Genomic DNA, 21,299 nt, shown 5'->3' on the forward strand with positions numbered 1-21,299 from the left:
AGAACAAGTGCCGCCTGAGGTAAAGCGTGTGCTCTATATTTATTAACTCTCTTTTTAACCCAATATATACAATGTGTAATGCTCAGTTTTTTTTCGTATGAATCTTAAAGGGTGTCAGCTGAACTACGCTACAGGAAGCAGCCTTGGGGACTGGTCAAGGGCTTCATTGAGAGAAACTTCTGGAGTGGCTTGGATGAATATTTTAGATATTTAGGTATGTTTTGGTAGAGTGGGGACTTAAAAATTTAACTAGTATTAAATTGATAAAGATAAATAATATTTATGCCAATAATGGACTATTGGAAATAAAATCTAATTTTGAATCATTAAAGGGCACCTATTATGCATTTTTACATGGTGTTTGGACATAAAGGTGTGTTGGCAGTGTGTGAGCACAACCACCCTACAATGATAAAAATCCACTCACTCTTTCTTTTTTAATCCCCATTAAACCAAATTAGTTTCACTAGGCCTGCAGTTTTGATATCACAAGCCCCTTTCACACTGCCATTCCGGCAAATACAGGGGTAAAGTGTTCCGGCAATTGTTCCCGGGTCGCTAGATTTTGCACTTTCACACTGCCAGTGATGACCCGGGATATGTGCGTGCTTTCACACACAACCCTTGAAGATCCCGTAACGACACGTGACATCAGGGCGTGATGTGTAATGTACGGGTCGACAACGCTAGGCACGTTATACTTTCACTGAAGCAAGCAAACGGTCTCGGCGTCAGCACGGAAAGTGAGGAACTAACTGATCTCTGCTTAATTACAGTTTGCAAATATTTTTTGTCGCGAACGTTGATCTTCCTTCAAAACAGCCGGTAAAAGAGTCACACGATAAGTCATCACTTCGAAATGGAATTAAATCTTGCTTTTGTTTTTTTTGAGTGAACCAAAACATCTCTTTTTAAGACATGCCCTGAAAATGATATTTTCCAGATGTTTAATAAATTAAATAAAAGTTAATGATAAATTATTTCTGAGATATTTTTAGCTGAGACTTCACAGACACATTCTGGGAACCCCCAAGAACAATATTACCTCATATAAAAAGGCACATAATTGATGTAAATATTTTCACTTACCATATTTTACTTATAGTGTAATCAATAATAAAATAACAAAATTAAATTAAAACACATAGAACATAAAAGAATAAAGATGGAAATAATAACTGTTTCTCTCTCTATTTTCTCTCTCTCTGTGTGTGTGTATAGAGCTGGAGTTGAGTAAGGTACAGCTGGTGCTATCTGAACCTCACGGACAGTCTCCCAAATCCAAAGGCCTACGCACAGCTACAGTGAGGCGGAGGAAACACCCGCTGACGCACACGAGACATCAGCACCTGGACGAGGCGCTCAGTCCCGTCACCACACCTGAGGATGAGAAGAGTGTCATCCATCGCATCAAACACGTGGCAGGTGCGACATTAGCCAGATCTCTGCTAGTGTACTTGGGCATTATGGTTCAGAGATACGATGTTTCCGTATAAATATGGATTTCCGTTACTGCATGATTATTGAAATCACGCAAATGGCCTTAAGCTATTACATAAACTGCAAAAAGATTGTTTTCTTAAACATCAGGGAAGAAATGGTCCTGAAAGTGCTGTACAAGCTCACGGCCCCATCTGCAGGACAGTTAAAAGCGTTCAAATGATTCCAAGCGCCAAATGTGAGCAGAATCAGTGCTGAAATGTGTTACTCAACCTGGTAGCTTTTTATGAATGGCAGTGAGAATTTGAGATTGCTAGTGCTGTCATAAAATTTGCAATCTCTTGTGATTGTGATGCAGTTATTTAATAGGTTGTAGTCTGACGCACTGTGATTCACTGTTAGTGCATTTGGGAGCACAACATTCGTCATTAGAAATCTTTATATAAATCTGTTGTTGTTTACAAAGAGAAATTTCAGTGTCACATGATCCTCCAGAAATCATTCTTATATGCTGATTTGCTGCTCAAGAAACATTTCTCATTATTATCAATGTTAAAAACAGTTTTGTTGTTTACATTCTTTTGAGGAAACAGTGATACTACTCAAACATTGGTTTAAGATCAAAAAAAGAGAGAAAATTATAATTATATTCATCTTGCATGAAAGTGATAAAAAGTGATTGAAGACATTAAAAAATATGACTATCTAATAAATGCATTAAAAGCAAAATGCAAATAAATGCTGTTCATTAAACTTTCTATTTATCAAAAATAAAGTGTATCACAATTTCCACGCAAAATATGAAGCAGCAAAATTGTTAATAATAATCAGAAATGTTTTTTGAGAGTCAAATAATTTGTAATGATTTCATGTGACACTGAAAACTGGATTAAATGATGAGAAAAATTCAGCTTTGCATCACAGAAATAACATTACATTTATAATATATTAAAATTATATATTTATTTTATTTTTAATAATATTTCACAATATTGCTTTTTTTTTTTACTTTATTTTGATCAAATAAATTCAGCCTTGATGAGCAGAAGATATTTATTTCAAAATCAGTAATATTTGTAATGTTTCCAAACTTTAAGTGTTTTAATAATAATATCAATTCTATGTAGTTTACTATAATATATTATAGTACATTATTATAATATATTATATTATACTGTTATCATGATTATTAAAAGCTGCTTTTTATTTTTTAGGGAACAAAATTATTACAATATTGGATAAATCTTGTGCTAAAATATATATTTTAAATAATAAGTGCTGGGGGCGTGGCTTGTGGATGTGATTTGGGGTGTAGTCAGGTTTTCTTTCTTTTTTGTCTCTAGCTGATCACATGCCTGACTGCTGTTTTTGTGTTATTGATTATAATGTATGTGCTGCCGCAGGATCCACACAGACCAGACATATCCCTGACCACGGATCGGAAGGCCTGGCTCTCTACAGCATCTCCAAACTTCTGCTTATAATCAGCTCTGTGTGAGTATTCACAGTGAAAAAAACAAATCACAGGACTTCTTTTTTCCATTCCTTTTCTCCTAAATTACTCATTTTAGCAAATAACGTCTAACTGCAATATAAAACTGATACCTGTACATGCATCTTATTTAAAGGTTTCATGTGAAGGAAGTTTCCTGTTATTAAATATAAGAATATGACCTATACATAATATAGCATGCTATAAAAGTATAAAATAGGTCTCTTTAAAGTCTTCATTGCATGTTTCATTCAGTGTCTACTTTGGTCTGATAGTCTTCATATTGCACCCTCTGTTATATTTTTAGAAGTCTAAAAGGTTTCTTTGTTTATTTCACATTTTTTAGTGAGTGTTTAAGTAACACACTGTTGATCAGCTGGAATTCATTGCATTTTGTTGTTCTGTGGCTTCATATATTTTCTCTCTCCTGTTTTCATTGCATCCTGCAGGATTTGTGTAAGGTATTCAATGTTTTCATTTGTATGAACGTGACACTTGTTTAGCTGCTTTAGGATTTCTCCGTTGCCGTTCATGAGCTAATCTGAGTTTGTCCTCTTCTGCTCTTCAGTCTGGTGCTACTGGTATTTTTGAACATGATGCTGTTTTATAAGCTATGGATGCTGGAATACACGGCTCAGAGTTTGACCTCCTGGCAGGGTCTCAGGTCTCATGAAAGGTACAGTGACTAGACCTTTGAATGTGTTTATTTGTTCTTTTTAACAGATGGAATAAGAGGTTTTTTCAAAACTCCTACATTTTGGAATGTTTTTGGCTCTGTGTGTGTTGCAGTAAACTTCCACAGACACAGATCGAATGGGCTCAACTTTTGGAGTCTCAGCAGCGTTACCATGAAAACGAGCTGGAAAAATGGAGGGAAATAATAAAGTCATCTGTGCTGTTATTAGATGAGGTAAGTTCAAGTTTGAAAAAATGGGGAACTTTTATAACTGCATCCTGTTAATAGAGTATCAACAATGAGGAATAGTTATGAATGGATAGTTCACCCAAAAATGACACGTTTTTAGGTAATTCTAAATCTATAGCCTTGCTTTCTTCAGTAGAATACAAAATGTGAAACCTGGAAAAGGATTTCAAATATATATTTGGGTGTTTACAGATGAGAGAGTCTCTAATGAAGCTACTGAAAGGTATGGGGCTGAGAGACTACGATTCAGACAGTGAAGAAAGCAGAAGTCGCCATCACTGACGAACAGAGGCCCGGCTCAGCCGATGTAATGAACACCTCCACATGTAAGCCACCAGATGAGCTGGGCCGGGGCATGGTAAGGGACGGCTCTCACGGTTCGGCTGCACCGCTGCGAGGCCTTTCTGACAACAGACACTGATGCAAACCTAGTACTGTAATTTCTCTGTCTTCTCTGCGATGAAAGAGCTGAAAAAATTGGAAGGAATGCAGTCCCGTGATCATGGATTCGGTCCGTTCAGCCAGGGCTAAAACAAACACACCAAAACGATTGAACTGTCACTTCAAAACAGACACAGACTCTGGTTTAAACACTCGGAAAACTTGAGCGGATGTTGGGTCTCGGCAGCATCCCTTTTTTTTTTTTAAACCTTTTGGAGTCTGGGACCAGATAAAGAAAATATGGAGTTACTATCAGCAAATGTTACGACGACATGTACACATTTATTTATAAAAACAAAATATGGAATTGAACGATATTATGATAAACATGAAAATATATCATTTCTATGTAGAGCTATATTTGTTGCCAGAGTTCATTAGTAACATTTGGCTTCCATGGAGAATCAAGGCTGGTTCCTTGATAGCTTGCGCCATGGTGCATCAACTATATGCAACTGGTATATCCTCCCCTGTCTGGAGGAATGACTTCCTCTGATTGGTTGATTTGCAATGGCAAAAGAGCCACGGTCTCTAACATTCCATCTACTAAGCGCCATCGGCTGCATTCCAGTTTCCATGCTACTGCACAGTAAAAGTACATACTTGGAAAAGGTACATACTTTTAGACATATACCGTATTTTTCGGACCATAAGTCGCACCTGAGTATAAGTAGCATCAGTCCAAAAATACGTCATGACAAGTAAAAAAACATATATAAGTCGCACCGGACTATAAGTCGCATTTATTTACACCCAAGAACCAAGAGAAAACATTACCGTCTACAGCCGCGAGAGGGCGCTCTATGCTGCTCAGTGTAGACTACAAAAGCACTGAGCACAGCACAGAGCGCCCTCTCGCGGCTGTAGACGGTAATGTTTTCTGTTAGTTCATTTCTCTTGGTTCAAGTCAAATTAATTTTGATAAATAAGTCGCACCTGACTATAAGTCGCAGGACCAGACATACTATGAAAAAAAGTGTGACTTATAGTCCGGAAAATACGGTAGTTAGGACACAGTTAAGCCACAAGTGTACGTTTTCCATGTTCTGATCCATCGAGCGCACAGCTGAGTATACTTCAGTTTTTATGAATGCCCAAATCACTTGCACATTCACTGTCAGATGACTTTGTCAGTTTAATGTGCAGAGTAAACTATAAAAAAACACTGTGCACATGTGTTAACATCAAACCAAAAAGGAAAACTAATTAAAAAAATAAAGAGTTGTATCAAAAGAGTTGACTGTGAAGTCAAGCAACCGTGGTGTTTTCAGTTTCTATCTCACATTTAGATTCTTGCTTCTGGCATTTAGGTTTCAAAAGTCGTAAAAGTGTTGTTCATTGGTGAAGATATTATGATGAACAAACAGTGCAAGAATCATAAACCATTGTTGGTCACAGAGCTTACTTTCCACAATAAACAAAAAAGCAGATGGAAAAATCCTTTCGGGTTTTTATCGAGGGAACCAGGGTGATATGCCATGACTTCAGCGCTCAATTATGAGGAAGAGTATGGGAACTAGGATGCAGCCATCAAATCAACCAAACCTCTCATGCAGTGGTTAACCCCAGCCAATAGCATCCATTCATTTGTGAATGAGTTATTGTTACATGAATGTGTTTCTGTTCTCCCTCAGGGTTCATTTAAATCCTGCGGGCAGCTGTTAACAACTTCATATTGCCAAGCTTTGATTTTAAAGCCATTCCATGATTTTTTTTGTTTTTGTTTGTTTCATGTTGTATGATGTTTTTGTGTTTTGACGCCTGACCAGCTGCTGGACAGATGAGAGATGCACATTGGTCATGTGATGTCAGAATGTATTTAACATTGTGTTTATTAGCGTTGTGGAGCTGGAAAGACATGTATCTTGATGCGTTCTTACAGAGAGACCAGCAGTGAGTGTGTTAAGATGGAACTGTGAAAAATCCAGGTTATGCTTGAATTTACAAAGAGAAACTGTCTAGAAACTTTGGCAATATAATAAAAAATCAACCTCATGAAAATGGTCAAATTGACTAAAACCTCTTGGGGTGTCATACGCAAAAACTTGTGTTTTCTCATACACAACTCCAACAATGGTGCTCATGTAGGCATGGGTTCGAGTCCTGATTCTGTTCCCCACTTTACTCCTCATCATGAATAATTTTAATTCCTAATCCTAAAAGGCCAAAAATCCAATTAGAAATGTATTTACCGGAGTGGATCTATTTCTAAGCAGCAGTTCCACAATCTAAAGTTCTGGTTTGAATATTTTAAATATCAAGCGGTAATGTCGATTTTGCCATGGAATCAACTTGTTTTTAGTTCATTAATAAGTCCAGTTGTCTTAGACATTGTTTAAACCAATGAATGAACTGATGTAAAGAACTAGAGCTGATGGTTGTCTTAGTCAAGAACGTGATAGATGTGAAACTTCTTAGATATGAACGAGTCCACTTTGTTCAAAGTAACTGAATCTTAGATGATCGTTTTGTCCTGTGAGGTCTTGTGCATGACTTTTGGAGCCTCTGCTATCCCATGTTGGCTTTAGTGGCAGACCTCTTGTGCTATACAAGGCCAATTAGGAGATATAAAAATAGCATCTGCCGGCCGTAGTGATCAACTTGCACTGTTTATGTAAATTTTTTTATGAAAAATTTATTTTTCATGATTGTTATGTTCCTAAAAATCAATCCAGAACAGGGACTACAGTTAATTCTTGTTTGTATTCATCCTCATTTTCATTAAACCAATATGCAGTTTTGTGTGTGTTCAGGTAGAGTGTGTAAGTACTGCTGAAACTCCACATGAACCATCTGTGTGAATGTATTTTCTAGCTAAAAGACGATCTTTTATTTGGACATAACCTGCTGGGTTTTGGAAGCACGGGTGATTTAGAAGGCACTTTTGATGTCAAGCACTGAGGGGCCACAGCAATGGTGCCACATTGCTCACTGTCAGGCCCTAAAAGTATTATTTTTCAAGTTCTGCTAACAGTATTATTTTTTACAGTAGCCTATGTGCACGGACAGGGTGGTTGCTTTTCTATGGCCATGACTGTTATGGTCCGGATGGTGTGAAAAATCATGTTTTTTTGTTTGTTTGTTTGTTTTTTCAGGAGCAAAATACTGAGGTGAAAATACACTGGGTTATTTTTTTTTCTTTCTCCGATACATTGAAAAAAAGAAAAAGAAAAATGAACATGTATTGTAATTACAACATTGAAGCTTTTTTAATTATTTAAAGTTTTCTTTACAAAATGTATATACACACAAGTATACCGCAATGTATGTATATGTTGTGTACAGTCAATGCACATCCTACATGCGCTGGTTGCACTGTGGGATCCCTGAAAAAAAGGATAATAATAATAATTAAAAAAAACTATACCGTTTGTGTTGTAAAGAAATAGGCGGAATGAATAAAAGTATTTAAAAGAGATTTTTTTTTTGCGCCTTATTACTTGCTACATTTTCTGCATTTTAACTTTTTTTATTATTATTTATTTCCTCTTAACAATATTTCAACATGTGAAAAAAAAAAAAAAAATTGCATCTGCGTGCCATAGTGGTCAACTTGCACTGTTTATGAAATGCATTTTTCATGATCATGTTCCTAAAAATCTATCCAGAACATATAACTCTAGTTTGTAATTTTATTGCTTCAATCCTGATAGTGTTTGTCTCCACCTTTGTGGCTGATATCACATACTGTATTTATTATTATTACTATTAATTTTATTACCTTATATAAATTGGTACTGTTTTAATGAATAATTATTTGACTGTAATGTATAAAAAAGGCCTTATCTATTTTAGAAGGTATAGCAGAAGCAGTAATTGCTCATTTACAGACATGCTCTACTTTGAGATCTCCAGGGCCCTTTTTTCTAAATGCCCCAATTAATCTCAGTTTTTCAGGGAGAAGAATATCTCCCAGACTCACCAGAATGACCCACAGAACGAATGAACAGATCAGAGAAAGGTCGCTACAGATGTTAAAAAGATTTCTGTGTAAAACAACAGAAAGTAAATGTCTAATTGTAGGTTATGAACAGAGATTTGAAGGCAAATCAAGTTGCCATAAGGTTTAAGTTCTTCTTATTTTATCCAAATATTTTAGCCAATAACTATTTATGAGTGACATTTAAGCAAGCCTTCTTGTCAGAAAACACAGTAGCCTACTTTCTGTTTTTCATAAAAAACTAAATATGTAGTGGAGAGTTTTAACCACGTAAAAAATCCCACAGAAAGTTACAAAAATTCCTCATATTTACATAATGAGTTCTTCCCCCCACCCCTAGAATGAATTTCTGAATGTAAACCAAAAGCGTCGCTCGCCTGCAGTAAGCGTCATGTTGAAGAACTCCCGCCCATGACTGCTGAACTCCTCCTCTTCCAGGAAGTGAAAAAAAGGCGTCAACAAGTAAGGAGGAACAAGGGAACACGTCCTCCTCACATCTGTCCCTTTCCCTCATTAATGCGTTAATCACATTAATGTTTTAGACTGTCGTGGAACGCAGCTGTATGATGTCCACTAGAGCGCGAAACAGAGAGATCTGCGCGGACTGCAGCGCGCCCGGTAAGACAAACAAAACACACATGAAACAAACAAATGTGTTGATCAGATCCTGCAGTGTAGGGCTTTATTCAGACAGATGTTGAAAAAATTTATTTCTTTTAGATTATTCTCAGGCAAACAAAGTAGTAATGCTTACGGATTACATGGATATTGGTGCCTGAATAAAACAGATTGAGGTTAAATGACAATCCTGATATTTCCAATGGAAAATAGCGCTAACTGATGATGTTCAGGCCCTCGGATTATTTATTTATTAACTAATTTATTGTTTTAAATAACTTCTTTGCCAAGCAAAACCCCATCTTAATTTTAACAAGACAAAGGAAAGACCAGATAATATGTGGAGACCAGTTTCAATCAGAAAATGTAGTTGCTATTATCATAACAGTTATTGTTATTATATATAAAATATATAATTAAATAAAATGAAACATAAATAACTTTATTTCAGCCAAATCTGTCGTTAAATAAATAAATAAATGTATATATAAAATAAATATAGTGATAAACCAATTTAAGCCAAAAATAAAATCTGTATTTATTCGTCATTAAATCACTTTATTATTACACACTACACCAATTATGTTTGTTTTATTTTTCCGAAAATCGATAAGCATAACTATGTTTATATATATATATATATATATATATATATATATATATATATATATATATATAAACACACACACACACACACATGTCTGGTCAGCTATCCTTGTGGGGACTCTCCATAGGTGTAATGGTTTTTATACTGTACAGACCGTATTTTCTATCGCCCTTCACCAAACCTACCCCTAAACCTAACCCTCACAGGAAACTTTCTGCATTTTTAGATTTTCAAGAAACTTCATTCTGTGTAATTTATTTGCTTGTTTACCCGTGGGGACCTCAATTTAGGTCCCCACCGTGACACAAGTCCCCATGAGTCTGTGTGTATTCAGGTTTAAGTCCCCACCAGAATAGAAAAACAAGTACACACACACACACACACACACACATACACACACACACACACACACACACACATATGTATATAGACACAGATATACACAAGAAAAATTAATCTACAGCAATGACACACATTTATACTTCATTGTTTTGTGATACAGCAGGTTTAAATATTATACTTCCATCTTTATTCTGGGCCAGTTTGACTGTTCAGTTTATGCTATTTGTTGCTTACATAAAAATGAAAAATTCATTAAATTAGTTATTGTATCTCCTTTGCTTTAAGGACAAAAGCTCTGAATCCTGGTGATCATGTTCTTCAGTATTAGTAGAGGAGGATCTAAAAAGTACCTTACGCTTCAGTGGAAACAAGCACATCTGGCCATTTGTACAAAGAAGTCACATGCTTACTGTCACTGAAGACTTATACAGTACACATTTTCATGCGTTTGACTCAGACAGGTTTTGTAAGGGTCACTATGCGGCCAAGGAGGAAGAATGTCTAGAAAATAATGTCAGGATCTGCCTTTTAAGGGGAATTTGTAGCTGTGTTGTGTAATACTTTGCTGACTCACAAAGCTTTCCTTTCTCCCTCAGATTCTCATTGGGCCTCGATTAATCGGGGAGTTCTGATCTGTGACGAATGCTGCAGTATTCACCGAGGCCTGGGCCGCCACAGTTCTCAGGTCCGACACCTGACCCACACTCCATGGCCCTCCTCACAGCTCCAGGTGAACAGCCATGCTGCATGCTCTGACGGGGAGCTGCTTAGCTTTGCATTTCCTGAGGTTCATTAAAAGGAAATGGGGCATTGTATCTCAGTTCCTCAGACAGGAATAGAACGCAGCGGTCTGCACAGCTTCCTTCATCAGCCTCTTCGTCTATTCTTTTTGTTTTTTTTGCACCACACTGCAAGATCATTAGACATATCACATTCAGATCCTTGAATTATCAGTAGAACCAAACAAGTCATATTAAGCTAAATTCAGACCTGTGGTTAATTGCAAAAGCTTCCACGGAATAAGCCTAGAGCATGTCATGCCACCTTCACATGCTATCTTAGAGTTTCACAGTTGTAAATACGACCCGAGAGGCCATTCGTGTTCAATTTCTGGCTAGGACACTTTAAAATAATAAATATAGCTCATGGAGGCAGCATTAGTATCTGGAGGGCCACAGCTATGCAGAATTTAGCTTCAACCTTAATTAAAAATGGACACTTAACACTTAATTCAAAAACAACAGGTATGTATGGTGGAGCGGGTTTGAACTAAAGTCTGAGTTTGACACCCCTTAAAACAAGAAAAAGTGCACTTTTAGATAAACAAGGCAAAATAATATATGCACTTTTCATAGAAATGATACTGCAGCTTTTTATGTGTTAATTTTCTTTCCCAAAGTTAAGTTAAGTTCTTGGCATTTATCCACAGATGGTGAAGTCCCTGTATAATAATGGAGCAAATTCAATCTGGGAACACAGTCTTCTGGATCCATCTTCTATCATGAGTGGAAAACGCAAAGCCAATCCTCAAGACAGAGTCCAGTGAGTCCCATATATACATGCATGCATACATACAGTATATATATCATGTATAGAACCATTCGAGTCTCTCACCATAAACATGCTCACTTTATTGTTTATTTTCTCTCTCAGCCCCAATAAAACCGATTTCATAAAGGCTAAATATCAAATGCTGGCGTTTGTTCATCGAATGCCGTGCCGTGAAGATGACAGTGTTACCGCCGAAGACCTCAGCAAGGTAAGAATGTCATATGAGTGGACAAGAACCCCCAAGATGAAACTGAGATTTAAACAAAGACTATCAAAGATATATGTCTGATGTGATCTTTAAGTTCTTGGGACTAAAACCATCAAATTAACCCTTGTATTCAGCAACTTCACTCTAGCGTTCGAACCGGCAATTTGGAAACTTGTCTGAGGCTGTTGTCGCTGGGAGCGCAGGCTAACTTTTTCCATCCTGTAAGTTTCAATGTTATTGCTTAATTTTCTGTTCTAGGTAACAACATATTACAAGCAAGTACAGACACTGAATCTAGCATAGTTCAGGTAAAGGACAGATCGTAGTTTAAGATACCTGATCAGTTTTGAACAAATATTTAATACTGTATTCTACATGACTGCATATATAGATATCAATCCACTGTTAAAGTGGAATAAGGTTTCATTGTTTGGCAGCATATGCTAATTAATCGAAGTGCTCCATAGTAGGTTTTAAGTTGTATTGTCCTTAACTGAATTACTCCATTGAATGCTACGTCACTTGTTTTCTTCAGGAGAAAGGAAATACTCCATTACATGTGGCTGCCAAAGCAGGCCAGCTGCTCCAGGCGGAGCTGCTCACTGTGTATGGAGCAGATCCCGGAGCACTGGACAGTTCTGGGAAGACTCCTGTTGACTACGCCAGGTGAGAGAGAAGCAGATCTGAGGGATCAACAATAGAAAGATTCAGCATTTTCCGTTATGTCTGATGTTCTTCTGTTATCTGTTATGTCCCACTATAGGCAGGCAGGACACCAGGAACTTGCAGACAGACTGGTGGAGATCCAGTTTGAGCTGACTGACAGACTAGCGTTCTATCTGTGTGGAAGAAAGCCAGGTCAGTCAGAAGTATCTGTGTAATAACAGAGGTCCCTCAAAAACATGAGAGCCTGAAATTATTATTATTATTTTTTTTTCAGATCATAAAAATAGTCAACACTTTATAATTCCTCAGATAGCAGACAGGTAGGAACAGGTTCCCTTTTGTATCACACCTCTCTTTAATCTGTTTTTGATTAATTGCACTTAATTGCATAATTTGTTTTCTTTGCTGGCTCCATTTGGATAAGAAATGTGTAAGTATGGAAATAGGAATTTCTAGTAAGTGCTGCTGATCAGATGATAACAGCTCTTGGGTCATTCCATGTCAACTCAACCAGTGGACCCCGGCTCAAATTTTTGATAGTGCTAATATTTTTTTCTGAGGAAAGATAAACGTGTTTAGTGATGAAAGCCAAAATATTAAATGCCATGGATGAATATTTACTGAGTAATCCGCTTTTTTAGTTGACGAGAGTCAAAATTGCAATTTTCACCTGAGATTGAAAGCCAAATTGCAGGGGGGTAAAAATGACTTATGACGTCATAATGTTACCTTTACAAAGAGATTGGTGGGTAAATATCTTTCTTCAGAAAAACATATAAGCAAAATAAAAAATTTGAGCTGGGGAAGTTTCTGAAATTTGGTTGATTTGACAAGTTATTACCCTCTTTATAATTTGTATTTATTTTTCAATTTATTATTATATAAATGTATATGTATATATATTTTATTTATTTATTTATTCATTTATTTACATGCAGCAGTCTTGACTTGTCAGAACTGGCCAAAGCAGCAAAGAAAAAGCTTCAATCGGTAAGTCGTACAGGAGTCTGCTGTTTTTGGAGTTCAACCTTAATTTGTCTCCACACTTTAAGGTTGTTTATTACATTTTGATTACAGCTATTTGACACTGAGATTCACTGTCTGTATAATAACATTGTGCTGCTCTCAGCTCAGTAATCATCAGTTTGAAGAACTAGCCATGGATGTTTACGATGAAGTTGACAGAAGAGAAACGGATGCAGGTTAGAAAAGTGGTATTCTGATCTCAGTCCAATTTTCTCTCAAAGTATAAACCCTGATTTTATCCTAACATTTTGAATGGTGTATTTATATTTCGGTTATAGTCTGGCTTGCGACTCAGAACCACAGCACCTTGGTAACGGACACCACAGTAGTACCATTCCTCCCTGTCAACCCGGAATATTCCTCCACTAGGAATCAGGTATATTGACAAAGATGCAAACTCACCTTCTAAAACGGGTCAGTTTGTTTATCATGTTTGAGTTTGTGGTGTTTATGTTGCAGGGACGTCAGAAGCTTGCAAGGTTCAATGCACATGAGTTTGCGACTCTGGTTATTGATATTTTAATTGATGCCAAGCGACGTCAGCAAGGAAATTCTCCTGATAATTTCAATGGTGATTAAAGGGGGTGTTGGGTTGGGTTTTATCATGGACTGTATAATGCATAAAGTTCAACTAACTTCAACTCTTTGTTTCTGCCCAGATAATGTGGAGTTAATTCTGAAGGACATTGGGAACCGTCATGGCAGTGAAAGTCCAGAGATGGATCAGCCTGATTATGACAGTGTGGCATCTGATGAAGATACGGAGCAAGAACCAACATCTGGAAAAGAAGAGCGGACCAAGGTACATTCTTTACTTTCTTTATTGTCATTGCCTTAATTAACAACGAGGTAACATCTGAGCAACCTACAATGTTAAAATGCAGCAAGTATTCATAAAGTGTAATCCAATATACCTTATACAAATTTTTCACAACATTGTGACAGACATACAGCAGAGACATAAAAATTATTGTCCATATGCAAATATATTGCAGATTTTGATGCATGATGTAAATACTGCAATAATGCATAGTCCAGTTCTCAGCTATTGCAGTAGTGTAGGAAAAAACATGTGGAGTATGTGATGGGGTAGATCAGGGGTGTCAAGCTCAGTTCCTGGAGGGCCACAGCCCTGCACAGTTTAGATTCAAACCTAATTAAATCACCTGATCCAGCTAATCAAGTCATTTACACTTATTTGAAAACTACTTGGTATGTGTGTTGGAGGAGGGTTGGGACCAAACTCTGCAGGGCTGCGGTTTGCCATCCCTGGGCTAGATGTACATTAGTAAAACCTTCGTTCAACAGTCTCACTGTACTAACAAAGAGGGTGCGAGCCTCCCTGAGGGCAGGTATAGACAGTGCTGATCTTCAGAAGGTTCGTTCCAGTGATTTTTTCCCCTGCTGTCCTCACATCCCTCTTGAATGCTTGCTGTTCATGCTGCAACAGTTGAAGTGACGTGACATACAGGCATGTATGGGTACACATATTTAGAATTCGTGCTCTGCATTTAACCCATCAAAAGTGCACACACACAGCAGTGAACACACACACACCCAGGGCAGTGGGCAGCCATTTATGCTGTGGCCCTCGGGGAGCAGTTGGGGGTTCGGTGCCTTGCCAGCCTGAGACTCGAACCCACAACCCTAGGGTTAGGAGTCTTACTCTCTAACCACTAGGCCACAACAGTTTTATATTGTCCTCTGTGTTGCCAGCCTTACATGTAATTCATCCATATTGTTGCATGTCGACCGTGCATTAGAGAGGAAGATGGTAGGAAGCGGGGACTTGGCCACACACCCACTCGCTTTCCTCTCTTCTGTTTCCACTCGCAGCATCTCCTCCTCCTCACTTCTGTGAGAGTTTCCAGTAGTGGTCTAATGAACTCTAGAGGAATAAATGCCTCAGCTGTTAGATTATTTATTTCAGAATTGAGTTCACAGTACCGCCAATAATGTGCCGCATTGTGTATTGCAAAAAAAATGAATTAGGCGTTACTGTGGGTGTAGTGTGTGGGATCAAATTTAACTATGATCTCTCCTCTAAGAGCTCAGAGTCTTCAGACTTGTCGGACTGCCCCATCACTGTGCAGGAGTTCATGGAAGTGAAAAGTGCCCTCACTGCCTCCGAAGCAAAGATCCAACAGCTCCTTAAGGTCAACTGCCATCTTAGTGAGGAGTTGAGATTCATGCAGAGCAAGGTAAGCAGTGGGATCGCACCTCAAAAGGATTGCTCAATTGTGTTATCAAATGTACTGATTTCAGGACCAGACAGTATTGAAATTTTAGGGTGTAGTCACACCTGTCTTGTTTGGTTCGAATTAATCAAACTCAAGTTCTTTTCCCCCCTTGGTGTGGATCTTTTGGGCAGGTGTGAGTATAGCAATCGCACTCAGGTTCAGACCAAACAACCATACCAAGACCTAGCTGAAGAGGTGGTCTCGCTCTGGTTCCAAGCGAACTGGGGTACGGAAAAACTACACGTGTAGTTTTGTTTACAATTTCGCGTTCACTTGCAAAAAGGTGAAGCCTAAGATTGAGCCCAATCAAAAAAAGGTTCAAAATCAACATCGTATTTGGTCTGAATCCGCTCAATATTGCTCAAAATATTAGCAGGAAATGCTGGTATCGTCCCTTTTGTTTTTACATTTAAGTACCGAAGTCAGACAACGCTACTGCTCAACAAATATCTGACTCTGCTTGGTGCCTTTTTTCAGTTGAACTCCCTCCAGAATGAGAACAGCACTCTGAAATGGCAGACTCCTAACAGTTTGGCAAGGCCGCAGGACCTCCCGCACAGGCCATCTCCGCATGGCTGTAGGGCCATGTCGATGTATGAGACCGGCTCGGGTCTGAGGCAGTACCACCCTAGAGGAGAAACAGTCTTCCCTGACACAAACCTAACTCTTCAACCACTGCCGTCAAATGTAAGTACAAGCCAAACCAAATCCGGAATTGGCTGTAGCCCTCCTGTTTCATTATTTCTTTGGTTTTAACTCATTTGGTAATTCAGTGAATCATCAATTGAGGTATGCATTGTTAGCCCCTATTATCTTTTTAATCATTCATATTTTAAAAAAATCAATAAAAATCCCTTTGCCCACTCAAAACATAATCTGAACCCTTTCTAGATTGGGAAGGGTCCCTCAGCGACTGCCTTCTCCTCCCTTCCCACGTTCCCCTCAACTCTGTCCTGGTCCTGGGATGAGATAACCCAAAGGGTGAAGTACCTGCTCAGTGAACAGGCTGTTGAAAGGGCTTCTCTTCTATCTGTCCCCCATTTACTCAGTGCATGAACCACAGATCTGTCCAACCAATGGACAGTATGTTCTTTAGCTGGACTACTAACGTTAAACCGTATGCACAGCGAGAGACACCAGCCATTAACATTACTCACAACTCTGCTTGATGTGTAAAGCAGTCACTGGCTCTCTGATATCTCAAACCCAAAACATACCCTATGCAATACCTGTAGCTGCACAAGTATGATGTCGTCCATCGTTTTGAAATGTATCAGAATGTAAACCATGCGTTTACTTTTTACATTTTGACAGATGCTTTTATCTGAATCAACTTGGGTTACATTGGGCTTTATTCATGAAACACCAGCAGAACACATTTTTGTGTAAAGCTTTTCTGACGTAAACTTTTGAATTCATGAAAATGTTGTATTTTCAAAATGTTAGTCAGTACGAAAGAAATGTACACCTGCTCATTAACATTAGTAAACGGTGCGTAAGACTTCCTTTTTGTACTTTTTGGCAAACTGATGAAAATTAATTTTAATGAAATGTCATAATAATTAGAAGTGCATTTGCCCTTGCCCTCTTTTTTTTTTTTAGTTGAGTTGATGACTGTAAAATGCAGCGTTCATCACTGTTTACCCAGCCTTCCAATCAATGGTGGCATGGCGGGACAAATACAAACCAACAATCCTACAAACCAAAGCGCCGCCAGCTGGTCCTTTTAAGATGAGCGCCTGCAATTTTAAAAACTCTTTGGTGGACACACGTTATTGAATATTTATTGTTAGGCATATGGCCTATTATTCTTTTTTTTTTTTTGCATTTATGCAATAAACTGGAACCAGTCCTGAGAAAGTAGACCAGAATATTCCCTTGCATTCCTGGACACACAATTGGCATATCTGCAATTCCTAGGCAGGGATTATGCTAATTGTGAAGGAACATGCATGAGCATCCTATATATGAATAATTGGAATTCATTAACATGTTTAACTATCAAATTGGAAGTTTATGAAGCAGTTGTGAAACCGGAGGAGAGTGTTTCATGAATGAGGCTCATTGAAAGTATACATTTTATCAGTTCCTTCATACTCCGTTGAACCCATGGCCTTGGTTTTGCTAGTGCCATGCAAAGGTTTGAAAAGAAGAGTTCAAGTTAAACTGGTAACGTTTACAGCTAACTATATGAATAACAACACAGGGCTGATAAATCAGGGAGATGTTTGAAGGTAACTCTATCGCCCCCTTGAGTTTTAAGGTTTTGTTAAGGCGAGAACATGTTTTACAGCCTGTTAGCCAAGTGTCTGCGTGTGACTGTTTGCATGGAGTATGTGTCTGGCTTTACTTTACAGCTCTATTGTGCTGAAGTTGTGATTCTACACCAAAAGCATGATGGTTTGCTCTGTCTTCAAGCTTTTAGCTGAGTGAGCACCAGCTGGCAGTAACAGGTAGCATCCCTTGCTTCTGCAGAAAGCTCACTATGATTCTATTCCTGTTACAGGGCTCTACATTAGACGCCCTGAGCGGCATGCCAGAAAGTGACTATGACAATGCACTGAACCACAATGAGATGAACGAATCTGGGTTTGTCTTTGCACCTCATGTTTCTTTGTTTTTTTTTAATCTTGTATTCAAAGGTTTCTTTTTTGTTGATACTGAACCTCTCAAACCACAGGTCAATACAGAATAACTTTTCCAGGACGAGCGGCTGGCCGAGCGATGGTACAGTACCACAATCAGAAAACCCATCTGAGGGTGAGTGCGACTCGTCTCTACCATGCACAGAGGACGTCATCAGCAAAACGGAGCTGATCACGAAGAACATCCAGGAATTACTCAGAGCTGCACAAGTGCATAAACACGAGAGGTAAAAAAATTAGTCTGGCCTTTGTGCGGCAACAGCATGGGTAGATTTAGTGGTGTAAAATGGTCTTCCAGTCTCTAGTTGGAAACTCCAATGGCATTCAGCCCTGGGGACACAGTGTCTCCTTTGTCTGTTAAGCAAGGGATAGTACTGTGTCAACGCAGCTGCGATATAGCAACACATGACCAAGATGGAAGGACACACATGTAGACTCACAAATTGCTCATGCTTCAACATGTGAATACTGAACACTGAATGGTGTAAACTCATAAGTATCAGAAACTCTTCTTTGGATGTATTACTCTGAACACGGAGCCTTTGTTGCTTGACTTGTGCTGGTATTGAGTCTCCGGTCACTGCCGATCATTATGCATTCATGGGAGAACGATACCATAGGTTAGCATTTCACTCACCCAGATCTCTTTCATCACTCCAGTTCTCCTTTCGCAATGTAAAAAAAGTCACTGCGAGGTTGCTGTGGTCTTCTGAATGGTTTTTACCACCAATAACCACTCATTTAAAAAAAGAAAAAAAAAGCTTTTCTCACCCTTGTTTTAAATTTGCATTTCTAAATATGTATACTTGAGTGTGAATCAAGTTTGTTTGAATGATTAGATTCATGTTTGGTTCTACTTCACATTTTTTGAATCACGGTTTAATTATAATTTAAATATATATATATTTTTTTACCAATTTAATAAGAAAAAATAACATTTTTCCTTGTGTTTCTTTGTCAAAGCTTTGTCCCGTGTTCAGAGAGAATTCTTGTAGCAGTAACAGAGATGGCTACGTTATTCCCTAAGGTAAGCCTTGAGCCAACAAGGAAACTTTGCCTTAAAGGACTGGTTGATTGTGATTTCACTTTTTAAGCTTAAGTTAGTGTGTAATGTTGCTGTTTGAGCATAAACAATATCTGCAACGTTACGATGCTGAAAGTTCAATGCAAACAGAGATATTGTCTTTTAAAATTATGGCAGTTTAATGCCATACAGTTACACCCGTGTTGGTGACATCAAAAACTCTGAAATTTACATAAACTCCGCCCCCCGGGAACATGCAGCAAGGGGCGCAAGGGTGTGCTGTGCTGCTTTAGAGAAGAGGAAGAGTTGGTGCCATGCTGTTAAAACTAGGGGTTCACAGAAATCTATATGAATCACAATTCTGTCTTCTAACGGTTCTAATAGATTCACAAGTTTCAAAACCGGTGTCCTAAAGCATCGGCTCTTAATGCTGTTCCTCGCATCCCCATGCTCTGCACACGCTCTGCTCTCATCTGCTCATCAGCTCCATTTTTTTTTTTTTTTATTAAAGAAAGCATTAACACATGTTAGACTGCACCCCATAAACACAGTCAAACCTAGAATTTTTTTTTACCACCCCTTTAATGAAGAATATCTCCATTTATAGCTTATGTCTAATATTTCCAGCATCCACTGCAAGCAATAAATGGTTAATAAGGTTCTGAAATTTTCTCCCATTCCAGAGGCCATCCTCTGAGTCCGTCCGCGGGTCTTTGCGCCTCTTGACCTCCAGTGCCAGCCGTCTGCAGGGCGAATGTCAAAAGGCCACCCCACACAACTCCCAGCAGGTTATTCAGTGTGCTTATGACATTGCCAAGGCGGCTAAACAGCTAGTTACTGTGACTACCAAAGACAGTAACTGAGTTACAGGACAAGTGAGCGCCTTTCCTGTTCGATGTTTCACCATGTATTTTTATTTGCTATTATACTGTCCAGTATTATTAACAAAGATGATGATAAACAGCACAGTTTGCTTTGTATTACTAAAATAATGAATTGTTTTTTTTTTTACTTTATACATACATACACGAACATACCGTTTGGGGCACTAAGCCTTGATAATCAATGGCCTGTTTTTTTGTCCTAGCTTTATGGTGCCATTTTTAAATGTAAACTAATATTTGTTTCGCTTCCCATGGTGCTAATTCACAGATTTATGTCACGTCTGTATTGCTCCTGTTTGTGGATAAACAGAACAAGGCCTTTCCTCATTTAATTCCTGCACATTTCAAATATACCACTTACAAAGTTGACGTGAGACAAAACCGTAAATCATATATCGCTGTTATTGCTGAAATTCAGCTGGTGTGCTACAGTAAGTGTTTCTTTGTCTTGAAAACCAGCTCACTCAACATGTGACCAGGATGTAGATGTCAGGACACACAATGCCTCATTTCTTGTGCAATAAATAACTTAAGCCTCGCTGCAAAATCCTAACTTGCCTGTCCTGGTGTTGCCATTGTATTAAGTATTCAGAGTGTATACTCTTTTATTATTGAGTGCTTTAGTATATGAGCTGTTATACCTCACGCGTGTGTGTGTATGTGTGTGTGTTTTACTTGTTTCCTAACACGATCCAGTCCAAATGTACTACTCCTTAGTTTCTGTGCCCTTTGCAGTTTAATCCTAGGCATGTGTGAGAAGGTATTCATTCATCCAGTTCATCAGAGAATGAGAGTATATTCATAGACAACTGCAAAATGAAATACTGTATCTATGAACTCACTCCACCTGATGTTTTAGAGATGCTCTTGTGTTAATTTGCTTGTCTAAAGGATGTTTATCTGTTGCCTTCTCTGAAATAATAGAAATAACTCAACTGCCACCAATGTGGTATCGCTGGTATTATTCAGTACATGTATTATATTTATATACAAGTTATATATATATATATATAAGCTGCTAGTTGTCAGTCATGTATGCCACTAATCTGGTGTGAGTTTGTCAGATTTCCTGCTCTAATATCTGCTGGATATGTACACATACACTAACCTGCTCAGTTCAGAAGGTCATGTTGGCCTTCATGTGGGATATGCATCATGCAGCTGATGCTGCTTCAATGTCAGTCTTGTTACTAATTATAATAAATTTTAACTGTACTCAAGTTAAAACATGTCATGGTTTAATGCATGTC

General features: G+C 38.2%; 2 protein-coding genes across 6 annotated transcripts in view; both read left to right on the top strand.

The window, feature by feature from the left end:
• LOC113110147 (GRAM domain-containing protein 1B-like) overlaps nucleotides 1-5,003 on the top strand; it is a 6,335-nt gene extending 1,332 nt beyond the window's left edge. The window contains exons 5-12 of the mRNA XM_026274169.1: nucleotides 1-19; nucleotides 111-214; nucleotides 1,222-1,425; nucleotides 2,844-2,934; nucleotides 3,382-3,393; nucleotides 3,501-3,608; nucleotides 3,722-3,842; nucleotides 4,050-5,003. The exon at nucleotides 1-19 is cut by the window's left edge and continues 124 nt beyond it. Of these exons, the coding sequence (XP_026129954.1) occupies nucleotides 1-19; nucleotides 111-214; nucleotides 1,222-1,425; nucleotides 2,844-2,934; nucleotides 3,382-3,393; nucleotides 3,501-3,608; nucleotides 3,722-3,842; nucleotides 4,050-4,139 (749 nt within the window). The 3' untranslated portion in view covers nucleotides 4,140-5,003. The remainder of the gene's footprint in view (nucleotides 20-110; nucleotides 215-1,221; nucleotides 1,426-2,843; nucleotides 2,935-3,381; nucleotides 3,394-3,500; nucleotides 3,609-3,721; nucleotides 3,843-4,049) is intronic.
• A 3,664-nt stretch (nucleotides 5,004-8,667) lies between these two features.
• LOC113110148 (ARF GTPase-activating protein GIT2-like) lies at nucleotides 8,668-21,265 on the top strand. Of its 5 annotated transcripts, XM_026274170.1 has the most exons (21): nucleotides 8,668-8,856; nucleotides 10,402-10,535; nucleotides 11,235-11,347; nucleotides 11,459-11,564; nucleotides 11,699-11,785; nucleotides 12,100-12,230; nucleotides 12,328-12,422; nucleotides 12,505-12,550; nucleotides 12,655-12,660; nucleotides 13,169-13,220; nucleotides 13,360-13,432; nucleotides 13,535-13,632; nucleotides 13,716-13,827; nucleotides 13,916-14,058; nucleotides 15,305-15,457; nucleotides 15,974-16,183; nucleotides 16,388-16,477; nucleotides 18,003-18,085; nucleotides 18,177-18,368; nucleotides 19,105-19,168; nucleotides 19,849-21,265. In XM_026274170.1, the coding sequence occupies exons 1-21, from the start codon at nucleotides 8,802-8,804 to the stop codon at nucleotides 20,026-20,028; spliced, it is 2,223 nt and encodes a 740-aa protein (XP_026129955.1). In that variant the 5' UTR covers nucleotides 8,668-8,801; the 3' UTR covers nucleotides 20,029-21,265. The 5 variants fall into 5 exon arrangements, with proteins under 5 accessions (XP_026129955.1, XP_026129958.1, XP_026129956.1 ...); XM_026274173.1 differs by lacking the exon at nucleotides 16,388-16,477; XM_026274171.1 differs by lacking the exon at nucleotides 12,655-12,660.
• Nucleotides 21,266-21,299: the final 34 nt, after the last annotated feature.

The sequence above is a fragment of the Carassius auratus genome, chromosome 10 (assembly GCF_003368295.1).
Source record: "Carassius auratus strain Wakin chromosome 10, ASM336829v1, whole genome shotgun sequence".
Classification (NCBI taxonomy): Eukaryota; Metazoa; Chordata; class Actinopteri; order Cypriniformes; family Cyprinidae; genus Carassius; species Carassius auratus.

Excerpts from the sequence above, each read along its gene's own strand:
- LOC113110148 (XM_026274170.1), top strand. The coding sequence starts at position 8,802 with ATGATGTCCACTAGAGCGCGAAACAGAGAGATCTGCGCGGACTGCAGC. Across the intron at positions 12,423-12,504 it reads TCTGTGTGGAAGAAAGCCAG|ATCATAAAAATAGTCAACAC; the intron begins GTCAGTCAGAAG and ends TTTTTTTTTCAG. Across the intron at positions 13,828-13,915 it reads TTCTCCTGATAATTTCAATG|ATAATGTGGAGTTAATTCTG; the intron begins GTGATTAAAGGG and ends GTTTCTGCCCAG.